This window comes from Sciurus carolinensis, chromosome 11 (assembly GCF_902686445.1).
Source record: "Sciurus carolinensis chromosome 11, mSciCar1.2, whole genome shotgun sequence".
Classification (NCBI taxonomy): domain Eukaryota; kingdom Metazoa; phylum Chordata; class Mammalia; order Rodentia; family Sciuridae; genus Sciurus; species Sciurus carolinensis.
This window is the reverse complement of record NC_062223.1, coordinates 7680993-7694550: the sequence shown is the minus strand read 5'-3', so window position 1 is coordinate 7694550 and position 13558 is coordinate 7680993. Positions and strand designations below refer to the sequence as shown.

Below are 13558 nucleotides of genomic sequence, written 5' to 3'. Positions count from 1 at the left end.
GAACCCTGGAAGGAGAACATCAGCCACGTTGCCTAACCTGATGGGCTTGTGAGCCCTGGGAATGGGTGGACTTGCTGCGGCAGGAGCGTGGTTCACAGAGGACACGCAGAGGGCTCCCAAGTGCAGCCAGAGGTGAGCTGCCGGGCCTCCCTCGGTGCAGTCTCTCCCTGGGTAGGCCACCAAGTCCCTCACTAGGCTGCTGGGCAGGGGTCTGGAGGAGCAGCATGTTTGCTGTCCCGGCTGAACCTAAAGGACGTTCTCAGTTCACAGTGCCAGGAGCCCCAGGAAACGGAGGAGAGGTCCCCATGGTGCTGGGGCCCACTCGCTCCCAGGCCCTGGGCAGCACCTGCCACTGTCTCCCACGGGGTGCGTGGCACCCCTGAACAATCCGACTTCATTTTACAGTGATGCCTTGATGGAGTGACCTTTGTTTTTCCGAGGTCATTTCCAGAGACATCTGATAGAGGTACTGCTAGTCTTGACCTTTATGACCAGTTGCCTGGGGCCCCGAAGGAGGGCCTCTGTCTGCAGCTGATGGTAGGAGGAAATGGAGAAGAGAAGCAGATGGCACCTTGCTGGAACATCGGACACCACCTCAGCTCTGCCGACTGCCACTGGCCAGAGTGTCTGCTCCTCTGCTCAGGAGGATGGTCCAGGGAGCCCATCCTTGCTAGAGACCCGATCAATAGCTGCTGGATCTTCCTCATCTCATTAAGACCACCCTGAAACTAATAAGACTAATTATTAATGACTAAGGTCGTGCTGGTATTCTGTGTTATACTTGGGGTCTTTGTGTGGCTTACCCAAGGTCACAGGCTCAAACGTACCAGGGTCACAAACTGGCACAGGTGACATGGGCAGGCAGCCACATTCCTGCCCCCTCAGGGACCAAAGGGGACAGGGTGAGGGTGGCCACAGCTGACCCCTGCAACCAGTGTGGCCCATCTGGACAAAGGTTGGCGAGCGAGGATGGGAGATTCAAACCCCCAGTGGCAGGGCTGCTGGGCCCTCAGCGCCTTTCCGCGGTAGCATGACAGCTGCCATTGCCAAGCCCCAAGCGCTGCTTTTGCTCAGACAGCCCTCAAAGCACTCTGTGGAAGGTTCCAGAATCACTCCCATTGGCAGGTGGGAATGTGGCTGGTTCTGAGGAGCGGCCATCTGGGTGCTTAGCTGCCGGGCGGCTCTGCATCCGCAGTTCCCTTTCCTGCTCTCCCCTCATCCCTCTGCCACGGCTGGGCGCTTGGTGGCAGAAGCCGGGGTCCGTGGGCCCGGCAAGGGAAGGTGTGCGGTCTGGAGGAGCAAGGACAGCAGAGACAGGCGCTGGGCCGGCAGCATGCGCCACGGCCTCGGGAGCTTACTGCAACTTCCAGAAGTGGCTGGTTGGAGGGGGCCCATTCCACCAGGTGAGCTGCCCTGGTCAGCCCGTGTCACCACGGTCAGTGGGAGCGGCAGGCTCCCCAGGAGAGAGGAGCTGGGCCTCAGGACTACTGCCCCTGCTGCTCACACGGGGCGCAGCAGAATGAGCAGGGCAGTGACCTGCAGGTGCCCGGGCACAGGTCCTCGCGGGAAGGCTGGCCTGTTTGCTCATGTCCAGAGCTCAGGGTGACTTCTTGGGGCGCTTGGGAAACGTGGAGGGAAACCAGTGCCAGCTGGATCACAGGTTCTCCTGTGCCACTAAAAGGCCTGGCTTCTCTGCTGGAGGACGGCCTGGGGTCACCGGGAGCCCCCCTATCCCCCACGCCCCCCTCCGGGCTCACCGCCTCCTCCCTTCTTGCCTGGACTAGCTTGCCAGCAGGTCCCCCCAGTCGCTTGTCTGACCCTCGCAGCAGGGAACCTGGGCAGCCCCGAGACTTCCCAGCTAGCCTGCAGCTGTCAGGGTCAAGTCCAGAACGCCTCCTGTCCCCAGAAGGGGCTGTCCCCCTGCACCCCGGGGCCTCGGCCTGCCCTGCCCTCCTGGCCGCCATCATGCTGCATGCAGTGTCTCCCGCTGCCTGGTGGCGCCTCCTGCTGGACCACAGGAGGCAAAAGGAGCTGAGGAGGGGCTCAGTGGGGCTCAGCGGCCAACAGCCAGGAAGGGTGTCTGATGTCCCCCCACCCTGGTTGCGCCCCTGCCCTCGGCGTCATCTCGGCGTGTCCCCAGGCCCACCTCGGTGGGTGCGGGGCTGCTGGGAACTCGCCTCCCTCCACACAGGCGCGAGCTCCGGGCTCCCTCCGGCTCAGGGAGACGCACGCGAGTTCAGACCTCCCCTTCCAGGCACGCCCGGCCTTGCGCGCCACAGCAGACGCCTGGTCTCCTCAGAAACAAGTTTGTTTCCATTTTATTTGTTGCAGTACTGGGTTCCAGGTGCTCCCCCACTGAGCTGCATTCCCAGTTCTTTCTATGTTGAGACGGTGTCTTGGTAAGTTGCCCAGGCTGGCCTTGAACCTGGATCCTCCTGCCTCAGCCTTCTAAGTCGCTGGGACGACAGGCACGTGCCACCCGTTGGCCGGGAGTTTATCTTGGTACTTGGCTCAACGCTGGCTTGGCAATCACAGCAAACACGGAGCGATCTCAATGGTGTTGATCCGGAGGACAGTCTGCGGGACCACAATGACTGGAAGAGACGGAAGACACCGTCACAGCTCGACCAGGCTGTCCACCACGAATAAGCTATGGCACAGGCCTCCGGCACGCCCAGCGTTGCTGCCCCTCCGTGGGGCTCTGTCCTGGCTTGCCCTCCTGGAGCAGGCCTCAGCTGTGCCCAGCCCTGCTGGCTGCCCCATGGCTGTGTCAGCAGGAGTGGAGCTGGAAGGCCGAGGCCTCAGGGCAGAGTGTCCACTCCTGCCCCATGTCCACTGTGGCTCTGGCCCATGAGGGAAAAGATGCTAACTCTGTGGCCACCTGGGAGCGTCAGAGGGACAGAAAAGGCTTCTGCCATGAGGACATGCGATTACACCCTGCTGCTGGCAGCTGAGCAGCAACCACTGTCCCAACAGAGCTGCGAGTGACACCGTTTAGAGCCAGGACTCTGGCCATCCCAAGCCCTGTGGTGCTATCCACTGCTCGGGGACGATGCCAGGTGCAGGGAAACCAGCTCTGTTGCTGGGAGCCCTCTGGCTCGCCCTCAGCAGGAGCCTGGCACAGTCCTGACCCCTGGCCACCCACTTCCTCCAGCCTGACTGCCACCCTGGGTGACTTCCCACTGACCATGGGGCAAGGTGGTGCCCTATGAGGTCACACGGGGCCTCCACCCTGCCTGCACCTCACCACCACAGCCTCTGGTGGCAACTCGCCTTCCCTGTGGCTAAGCTCCTGTCCCTGCAGGACGCCTGCTGCTGTCCCCTTGGCTGTCCACAGCTGCTCTGCTTCAACACTTCCCCCAACCTGTGCCAAAGCCACCCTGACAGCTCTGCCCCATGGGCATCCAGGGCCGGGGCCTTGCCCTTCTCTGAGCACCCTCTGGTGGCCACTGCCCTGGGCCTCTCCCCAGGCAGCTGCAGGGCCTCCCTGCCCCTTCTCCCCACTCCAGCCTTCGGAAGTACTTCCCTTCTCCCGCGAAGCCTCCGTGCCATGTGGACACCTCACACCCCTGCCGGCCCTTCTCTGGAACCCCCTTCAGAGGGTGCTGCGCTCGGCTGCCCCGAGCAGGTCTGTGAAAGGACTGGAGGAGGGGCTGGGGCGCGTCGGCAGGCACAGGCTGGGTTCCACGGCGGCGCACGGGCACGCTCCGGCTTGAAGCTAGGACTGGTACAGTAAACACCGCCTGACTAGCTCACTTGAAGCTGGCCCGCGCCCTGACCAGCTGCCTACCAGCGGCACCGGCCCACCGACTCCCTCACTGCCTGCTCCCCGGCCTCCTGCAGGGGCCGCCACAGTGCGGACCCTGGGTTCACTCTGCTCCCTCGGGACGTCTTGTACTCTGCACTCAGCGTGTGCAGACAGTGCCAAGGTCTGTCCCCGCTGAGGCTCCTGGGATGGCGCTGTCCTGCCACAGCCGGAGACGCGCCCGTGGGCTCCCTGCAGGTGGGAGGATGCCCCACCGAGGGGCCAACTCCAGCTGCTCTCCATGGGGGATGTGGTCCTGCCTCCAGTGTTCCACATGACCCCAGATGCCACTGGTGTCCCTCTCGTCGAGTGGGGTCTTAGGGTTGCGTCGGTCAGGGGAGGTGACACCTCAGTGGCTGCTGTGACTGCCAAGCCGAGGCCGGCCCATGCTCTCCCGGGGCTCAGCTGTGCACCCTGGCCGGGGCAGGCGGGGCCTCTCCAGGGCAGCCTGGGACGACCAGGACCACGGCGGGGCTGGGTGGGGTGGGGTGCAGGCCACACCCCCTCACTTACTTCTTTTCTTCCTGAAGTTTTTCCTTTTCTTGAATTTCATGTTGATTTTGGGCCATGATTCTGTCTTCTCAATGACAGTGGCTTCGATTCGAACAAGGTCTTTTCTAGAAGCAAAGTAAACAACCAAGTGTCTTTCTGGAAAAAAAATTCTTTTAAAAATATTTTTTATTTGTTGATAGACCTTTATTTATTTATTTATACGCAGTACTGAGAATCAAATCCAGTGCCTCCCCTGTGCAGCCAAGGGCTCTACCACTGAGCCAAAGCCCAGTCCCCATGTGCTTTTCTGATTATTTAAAAAATTTTATTAACACTTTATAGTCAAATTCCTAAAACAAAACTTTATCTTCTTTCCTGATTATAAAAGCAATATGCCCGCTGAGGTTGTGGCTCAGTGGAAGAGTGCTTGCCTAGCATGTGTGAGGTGCCACATAAAAATAAATAAAGGTATTTGGGTCCACCAACAGCTAAAATAAAAGTTAAAAAAAATATTCAGCCATAAAGAATAATAATATTATGGCATTTGCAAATAAATGGATGGAATTGGAGAATATCATGCTAAGTGAAATAAGCCAAGCCCAAAAAACCAAAGGCAGAATGTTTTCCCTGATAAGTGGAGGATGATATATAATGGGGGTGGGGGTGGGGAACGAGAATAATGGGGGAACTTTAGAATACATAGAAGAAAATGAGAGGGAGGGGGTATGAAAAATGGTGAACGGAGACAGACATCACCGCCCTGTGTACATGTGTGATCACACCAATGGTGTGGATCGACATTGTGCACAACCATAGAAACGAAATGATGTGCCCCATTTGTGTACAATGAATCAAAATGCACTCTGTAAACAATTAAAAGCTTAAAAAAAAAATAATTAAAAAAAAGAAAAAGCAACATGCCCGAAACACCTAGAAACTAAAGGCACAAACCGAACATTCTGTGCAGTGTGTCACTCTCATTCTCATTTTACTTTGTTATTATTACTTTGTTTGTGGTGCTGGGATCATGCCTAGGACCTCGTGGGTGCCAGGCAAGGGCTCTGCCTCTGAGCCCTGTCCCCAGCCCCTGCTCTGTCTTCTGCTGGGTCTTGAGGCTGGCCTCGAACCTGATCCTCCTCCCTCCACCGAGCAAGCAGCCAGAGCTGCTACAGGTTGTCCCACACTTGGCTTCCAACAGATCTGCAGGCCTAGGTGCTGTGACGAATGGGCCAGCAGACTGGGCTGGATGTCCCCTCATGAGACATGGAACACCAGACAGTGACGAAGCATGCTGTGTTCAGCGATGACAGCGAGTGGGCACACAGGCCACTCCACCCATCCTGCCCGCACCCCAGCCCTGGGGTTCAGCGTCGCATTACCCAAGGAGTGGCTTGCCAACAAGCGTGAAGTTGTCCGCTCCAACCAGCAGGACCTGAAAGAGATAAGCAGGAGCATCAGCCACTGGCTTGTCACTGTCACCAGAACAGGAGCTGACCTGAAGGCCCTGCAGAAGGCGGGGAGCACTGGCTACCTGGAATCGCTGCTAGTGATGCGAAGCGTTAAGCAGTGTGGGCTGGACAGCCAGGTGGGGCTGCCCAGGAGATGCTGGGCCCTTGGAAGCGCATGCAGGAAGGCTGACCATCTGATGCAACCGTCAGGTCCCCAGACAACTGCTGCGCCCTCATCTGAACTTCACCTCAACTCTGACGTTGGTTTCCCGTGTTCGAGTCCAGGGGTCTGCCACGGCTGCACCCCGGGCCCCTTACAAAGCAAACGACCGTGCCACAGCGTCTGCGGGGCAGTTTAGCGCCGCTAACATGCCAAGACAGGCCAGCCGTGCTTTCTGCACGGCAAAGCTGCACACAGGCAGCCACGTTCTATGCAGGGATGGCCACGTGGGGGCTGCGGGGAGAGCACCTCTGCATTCCAAGACCAGAGGCGTCGTCCCCGGAGGCTGGAAGACCTCGCTGGTCAGGAAGGCCCAGGTGTGCGATGTCGAAAGTGGAAAGACAGAATGTGTTCTGAGAACACCAATGAGCGATGTATCATGACAACAAAGATATGTTTTGAACTAATTTAAGCATGAAGTATTTCTTGCTGCTGGATTTCCTAAGCCGTACAAAACAATCTGCATTAGGTGGCGCTTTCCACCATTTTTTGGTTAATATGAAATATTCCAAAGTAAAGCAAAGCATACTTGGGTCCATCAGCAGAGGCAAATCCAGTCAACTGTGGATTGAAATATCTGGAAAAATAATTGTGTCTATATTGAATTCTTGATTTTTTTCTTGTCATTATTCCCTAAACAATACAACAGAATGGCTACTTACACACGTTTCCGTCGTACTAGGTATTGTAAGTCAGAGATGAGTGTGCTGGCACACGCCTGTGATACTGGCAACTTGGGAGGGTGAGGCAGGAAAATCCCAAGCTCAAGGGCAGCCTGGCAATTTAGTGAGACCCTGTCTCAAAATTAAAAATACAAAGGGCTGGGATGCAGCTCAGTGGCAGAGCACTTGTCTAGCATGTGAGGCCCTGAGTCACTCGCCCGTACTGCAGACAACCCAGACAGAACCCGAATGCAGCCATTATACTTTTATAAGCAGAGAAGGCAACAACCAAGCAAATGCCCCAAACACAGCAAGCCAAATTACAACTAAGGCTAGAGGCGCTCAGCCACCTTGGTGGACCAGCTGTCCTGAGTAGTGGTAAGGCGCATGGCACCCAGGCAAAGACTTGGAACCACCCCAGCAGCCAAAGCTGATGCCAGACAGCATTCCACCCCACCTCCACGGAGCCTGTACTTCACCAGAGGCCGAGCAGCTGTGGAGATCCATTCTTGAGACCGCCAGGCACTGCCCTCCCTCCCTGTCCCCTGCCCCGGGCACCCTGCACTGTGGCCTCACTGGCCTGCTCAGAACGGATGAACTCCTCAGTGAGAAACCCGCAGGAGGAACTGCGTATTTGGTGGCAAGTTCCTGAATATACAAATTTGACAGCCTTACCTTCTCCAATCGAATCCTCTCCCCACACTTGACGTCTAATTCATTATGAATTAAAATTAGGTCTTCGGAAGTCACCTTCCACTGGTGGCTGGCAAAGTGCACCACAGCAAAGAGACGGCCGTATTGGTTGGTAGCGATCAGCTCGTTCACCTTCCTCACGATGTCTGGGGAAGAGGGTGGCAGTCACCCCAACGGGAAAGGCCCAGCTGGCCCCACCCTCACCTGGTCCCACTGCAGGGTAATGCGGAGCACCTGGTATCCCGCCAGCACCTGGTGAGGGGAGCTCCTTGCAGGTGGCCTGATCCTGTCTTGTTCACCTGTAGGCACAGGCGCTAGGCAGGGGCCCAGCGGCTCCCAGGAGCACTGGCACTTTGGTATGTGGGGCTGAGAGATGGTGATGCCCCCAGACACCACGGCAGGACCAAACTGCCTCCTGTGGTTCTCTGGCCTGAGCACTCAGCACACCCACCTCTATGGCTGCAGCTCCGGGTGGGAGGAGCCCTCATCTTTTCACTCCTGTTCCTTAAGGAGCAGTGGGCAAGGAGTGGCAAACCCCAAGAGGGGAAGGACGGGCCTTTTCCAACAAGGAACACCCAGAATCACATCCCGGGGCAGGCGGACTCCACCCATGCCTCCCCTGCTTGACTCCTTCTGTCGTCTTCACAGCCTTGACTTGGACTCGGGTCACAGTGCCCTAGACCCCGCAGTCTGCTCTGAACAGTGACTCTGTGTGGCCTATGGCTGGGCACACAGGATGGATGAGACAGTTCCTGTCTTGGAGACAGGTAAGCCAGAAGCTGTGCCTGGCTGTGAGGGCAGAATTCAGTCAGTCCTTCACATCCATGGATTCAATCAACCTCAGATTGCAGTAATTCAGGGAAAAAGCTGCATCTGTACTGAACACGTGATAGACCTTTTCTCTTCTCATTATTCCCTAAATAACAGAACAACTGAGATGCATTTACATTACATCAGACATCTTCAGTCATCTAGAAATGACTTAAATACACAGGAGGATGGGAGCCGGTTACAAGCAAATCCTTTGCCACTTCAGACAAGGGCCTTGAGCACCTGAGGATTCCGAGACCTGCAGGCAGTCCTGAGCCCAGGCCCCAGACACTGGGGAAGACTGTATTCATCTTGAACGGTACCTTTGTTTCTCCTTGTGGAGCTGTTGATGGGACCCAGGGCCTCGCCCATGCTGGACAAGTGTTCTGCCACTGAGCTATATCCCCTGCCTTTTTTTGAGATCGGGTCTTGCTGAGTTGCTGAGTCTGGCTTCCAAATTGCCATCCTCCTGCCTCAGTCTCCCCCACAAAAAAAAAAACAGACACCCACCAAAATGTCCACTCATGAGGTTACAGGCACACACCACCATGCTTGGCTATCTTGTGCAATATCTCAAACATACTTTAAAATACTAGAAAATTCTATTCAAGAAGGTAGATTTCCAGTTTTCTGGAAAACTGAGGCTCTGGCTCCCTTGTGGCAGCGGTGGGAGCCATGGCGTCCCCTCCTGATGTGGGCTTTGGGCTGCTGCAACTCCCCGCACCCTGAGTGCTTCTCTAGTCGCACTTCTGTTCATCAGTGTTGTTCTTCAGACTGGGGAGAATGCTGCTCTTGAACCCAAGTGTCCGCCAACCATGGAGACAGTGTGGGACCAAGGGCAGGTACCAGGACCTGCCACACAGCAGCTGTTCCAGGGCTGTGTGCGAAATGAGTGGACATTTTGGTGGGTGTCTGGTTTTTTTTTTTTTTTGGTACCAGGGATTGAACCTAGGAGTGCTCCACCACTGAGCCACACTCCCAGCCCTTTTTATTTTGAGACAGGGTCTTGTTAAGTTGCACAGGCTGGGGTTGGGGAGATAGCTCAGTTGGTATAGTGCTTGCCTTGCAAGCACAAGACCCTGGGTTTGATCCCCAGCAGCGCAAAAAAAAAAAAAAAAAAAAAAATTTGCACAAGCTGGTCTTGAATTTAATTTTCCTGCCGCAGTCTCCTGAGTCACTGGGATTACAGGCATGCACCACTGTGCTTGGCTATGAATGAGCATTTAAAATTTTGGTGTTTCCTGCCAAAAAAGATGGACATAAGGATTTACACCACGCTATGCCCTGGAGCACCTGGGATGTGAAACCCTGCTCTGAGGCAGTGGCACCTTGACTGCTGGGCAGAGCAGTGTTGAGTGCCACCCCTCATTTTGACTCCCTGCAAGTCAAAACCACACTTACCTGTGTGGTGTCTGGTCTCCTCAACTGGGTCTGGAAGAACAATTTCTGGCCATGGTGGTGAACTCAGGGACGTTTTAGGAACATACCTGTGAAAACATTTCATAAATGTGTATGATATGCACATGAAAGGCAGCTCGAAATCCCCAAGAAACAGCCATGTTCTAAGTGTCAGGAAGGACAAGGATGAGTCTGATTCAGGCCTCACATCCTCAGTGCACCCAGCAGAGATGCTGCACTCAAGGTCAAGGTGAGCTGTCCTCTCATAGGCACAGGACAGGCCTGGGTGCTGAGTTGCATGGCTGTGTGGGCGTGTGTGTGTGTAAACTTGCTATGGAAAGGAAGAGGGTCTTGGGCAACAGCAACACTGCCCTGAGGACTGTCACCTCTTTGGGAAAAAACTGAGGGGCATCTCCTACATACCCTGAGAGCTATGATGTATTTCAATGAGCAGCGGCTAATCAGTCACTAGTAACATGGGAGTTCTAAGCATTCCGTTCCATGGGAAACAGGACAGGGCACAGGGAAACCTGACACAAATCTGAAATGAATGGACCACCCCGCTTGGTTTAAGAGGTACCAGGAACACCACATCACCATGTGTGGCTGAGTAATGACCTTGAGGAACTGGTAGGAGTGGGTTTCTAAAAGTCTCTGCCCTGTGTGATATTCATCTTCCCAACTGGGTGTGACAGTGCACAGAAAGTCATAAAGAAAACAACACAGGAAGACGAGGGCTGGCAAAGAAAGCCAGGACATTTCACATTCGAGATGGACCCTTCTAGTAAAATGCCACTTTGGAATTTTTCCTATTTTCAGTTTCAGTTTTTCAGTTTCTTTAGAGAACCAAAGAGCATCTATCTCTGCTGCTGAGAATACTGGGGGACACAGGCATATCTTTATGTATGCATTTCTCCACGTCCCCAACTGGGAAGCAAACCTGGGGGTGCTCTAGTCCACCCCCATCCCTTTTATCTTGGGACAGGGTCTCATTAAGTTGCCCAGGCTGTCCTGAAACTTAGGATCCTCTGCCGTAGCCTCCCTAGCAGCTGAGATCACAGGCGTGCACCACGCATCCCGCCAACTGTCGTTTTTAAAAACTGCAGCTATCAGAGCTCAATGTTCTGAGCACTATTTTGTTGAGTTGAGGACCGAACCTAAGGCGCGAGAAAAACTCTGCCAAAAAAGTTCAGGTTTAAATATTCTCGAACACTCAAACGTGGGACGCTCTGACGTGAGGACGGTCCTGCTGAGGAAAGGAGGAGAGTCACGAGACCCACATTTTGCTATTACCCTGGTGGAAACGAAGGGCTCTGCGAACTGAGTCTCCGCGCCGCGGGCCCGAGCGAGGCTGCGGGAAGAAGAGAGCACTGTCACCATGTTGGGGAGACGCGCGGGCGCCCCCGCTCGGGCTCCGCGGCGCCCCGTGCGCCCGCGGCCTGCCGGGGCCGGGCAGCGCCTGTCCCCTCCGCGCCGCCGGGGCAAGCCACCAGCTCTCGAGCCCTGCGCGGCTCTGCTACGGAGGGGACACGCCGGGCCTACTCGGAGCCGAGGGGCGATCGCCTTCCCGGGCCGCCCCCCCGCTGCACCCGGTCGCGCGGGCCTCACCAGCCCCGGGCCGCGAGGGTGTAAGTATGCTGCGGCCGCAGGCCAAAGCCAGCCGCCCGAAGCTGCCCGTGAGCGCCGCGGCCGCCGCCATCTTCGCGCGGCTCCGCCGGAAGCGGAAGTGGAAGCGGCGCGGACCCTGTGCGTCGACGCAACAGCCCGGCCGGAAACGCGGATCCTGTGAGGCAGCGGGCCCGGAGCAGCACGGCCATGGCCTCGGCCACTGTGGAGAGCTTCGTGACCAAGCAGCTGGACCTACTGGAGCTGGAGAGGGACGCGGAGGTGAAAGAGCGCAGGTAGGCGGCGGCGCCGGCCGGTCCTCCGCGGGGCGGCTCCGGGGAGCCAGCCGCGTCACCCACAGCCCACACGCGCGTCTTCCTCAGCGGAGGCACCTGCGGGTGGCAGCAGAGTCGCCGGCTCAGGCTCTGGCGGCGGCGGTTCGCCCAGGGTCGCCGCACGCGCAGGTCCCTCCGTTCCAGCCTCAGCTTCTGGTGTCTAACACGCATTCACGCAGCACACGCCACGGTTACAGGTGCAGCCACGAGAGGCTAGCACCGGGTTAGGAAGGCGCAGGGCTCGGAAGGAGGTGGTCAGGTAAGAGAAGGGACCGGCCCCAGAACTAGCTCGGGCGCAGAGCCGTCAGAGCGCAGGAGCTTGTTCTAGGCCCAAGTCCGAATAGACGCCGTCTCACAGTCCGGCCTGCTGGGTGGCAGCTTGGAGTGGGCCTGCACGGTCTTCAGGGCAGAAGGCCCCGCGCTCTGCTAAAGACCGAGGGCAGATTCCCAGGTTCCTTGCTATGGAGATTTTCCTGCATAAGGCTCATCACAAGCGAGCAGGCATGATGGGGTCAGCGTGCCACTGTGTCCAGTCTTGGGGTGCTCCTCCTTTTAAGGGTCTCAAGGGAGGGGCTTGGCGGTCTGGTGTGCTCCATAGCTCATGGACCTGGTTTTTCCCATGTGAGTTTGACATGCTTGTGCATCCAAGTGCTTTTGATTAGTTTGATATTTCATGGGTGGTCATTCTTTTTAGCATGATTAACATCACTTTGTGCCAGACAGATGGAGGTTGTTCAGTTATACAAACAAGGAGTGTAGCCATTCCGCCTCAGCACTTAAATTCAAAACAGAGCAGCTCATGGCAAACTACTGCTTGACATAATGGAATAACAGTTTGGGCACAGCCTGAAAACTGGAAACTGAGTCACTCAGGACAGGCAGAGCTGAGAGCTGCTGTTCTACAACCCATGGAGTCACTCAGGGCAGGCACAGCCTGAGAGCTGCTGTTCTGCACACCATGGAGTCACTCAGGGCAGGTGCAGCCTGAGAGCTGCTGTTCTGCACACCACGGAGTCACTCAGGGCAGGTGCAGCCTGAGAGCTGCTGTTCTACACATCATGGAGTCACCTGGGCAGGCACAACCTGAGAGCTACTGTTCTACACACCATGGAGTCACTCAGGGCAGGCACAGCTGAGAGCTGCTGTTCTACACCACGGAGTCACTCAGGGCAGGCACAGCCTGAGAGCTGCTGTTCTGCACACCATGGAGTCACTAGGGCAGGCACAGCCTGAGAGCTGCTCTTCTACGCACCATGGAGTCACTCAGGTCAGGCACAGCCTGAGAGCTGCTGTTCTGCACCATGGAGTCACTCAGGGCAGGCACAGCCTGAGAGCTGCTGTTCTACACACCATGGAGTCACTCAGGGCAGGCACAACCTGAGAGCTGCTGTTCTGCACCATGGAGTCACTCAGGGCAGGCACAGCCTGAGAGCTGCTGTTCTGCACACCATGGAGTCACTCAGGGCAGGCACAGCCTGAAACTGCTGTTCTGCACACAATGGAGTCACTCAGGGCAGTCACAGCTGAGAGCTGCTGTTCTACACCATGGAGTCACTAGGGCAGGCACAGCATGAGAGCTGCTGTTCTACACACCATGGAGTCTCTCAGGGCAGGCACAGCTGAGAGCTACTGTTCTACACCATGCAGTCACTAGGGCAGGAACAGCCTGAGCTACTGTTCTACACACCATAGAGTCACTCAGGGCAGGCATAGCCTGAGAGATGCTATTCTACACCATGGAGTCACTCAGGGCAGGCACAACCTGAGAGCTGCTGTTCTGCACCATGGAGTCACTCAGGGCAGGCACAGCCTGAGAGCTGCTGTTCTGCACACCATGGAGTCACTCAGGGCAGGCACAGCCTGAAACTGCTGTTCTGCACACAATGGAGTCACTCAGGGCAGTCACAGCTGAGAGCTGCTGTTCTACACCATGGAGTCACTAGGGCAGGCACAGCATGAGAGCTGCTGTTCTACACACCATGGAGTCTCTCAGGGCAGGCACAGCTGAGAGCTACTGTTCTACACCATGCAGTCACTAGGGCAGGAAGAGCCTGAGCTACTGTTCTACACACCATAGAGTCACTCAGGGC

General features: G+C 56.4%; 2 protein-coding genes across 3 annotated transcripts in view; one reads left to right on the top strand and one right to left on the bottom strand.

Moving 5' to 3' along the window:
* Window positions 1-2300: 2300 nt before the first annotated feature.
* On the bottom strand, window positions 2301-11271 carry Mrpl21 (mitochondrial ribosomal protein L21). Its single transcript, XM_047518081.1, has 7 exons — window positions 11137-11271; window positions 10822-10879; window positions 9532-9617; window positions 7303-7466; window positions 5677-5729; window positions 4319-4422; window positions 2301-2594 (listed from the first exon to the last, which is right to left on the bottom strand). The coding sequence occupies exons 1-7, from the start codon at window positions 11225-11227 to the stop codon at window positions 2530-2532; spliced, it is 621 nt and encodes a 206-aa protein (XP_047374037.1). The 5' UTR covers window positions 11228-11271; the 3' UTR covers window positions 2301-2529.
* Window positions 10927-13558, top strand: part of Ighmbp2 (immunoglobulin mu DNA binding protein 2) — a 30121-nt gene continuing 27489 nt past the window's right edge. Inside the window, exon 1 of one of the 2 annotated variants that reach the window (XM_047518079.1) lies at window positions 10927-11429. In XM_047518079.1, the coding sequence (XP_047374035.1) occupies window positions 11344-11429 (86 nt within the window). In that variant the 5' untranslated portion in view covers window positions 10927-11343. The remainder of the gene's footprint in view (window positions 11430-13558) is intronic. The other variant, XM_047518080.1, reaches the window with a different exon arrangement.

What these genes read in the sequence shown, in the direction of transcription:
- Mrpl21 (XM_047518081.1), bottom strand. Translation starts at nt 11,227, where the DNA reads ATGGCGGCGGCCGCGGCGCTCACGGGCAGCTTCGGGCGGCTGGCTTTG. An exon ending in GGAGACCAGACACCACACAG is followed by an intron (nt 7,467 to 9,531) that starts GTAAGTGTGGTT and finishes CCTCTTCCCCAG; the next exon opens with ACATCGTGAGGAAGGTGAAC. An exon ending in AAACTTCAGGAAGAAAAGAA is followed by an intron (nt 2,595 to 4,318) that starts GTAAGTGAGGGG and finishes CGTCTCTTCCAG; the next exon opens with TCATTGTGGTCCCGCAGACT.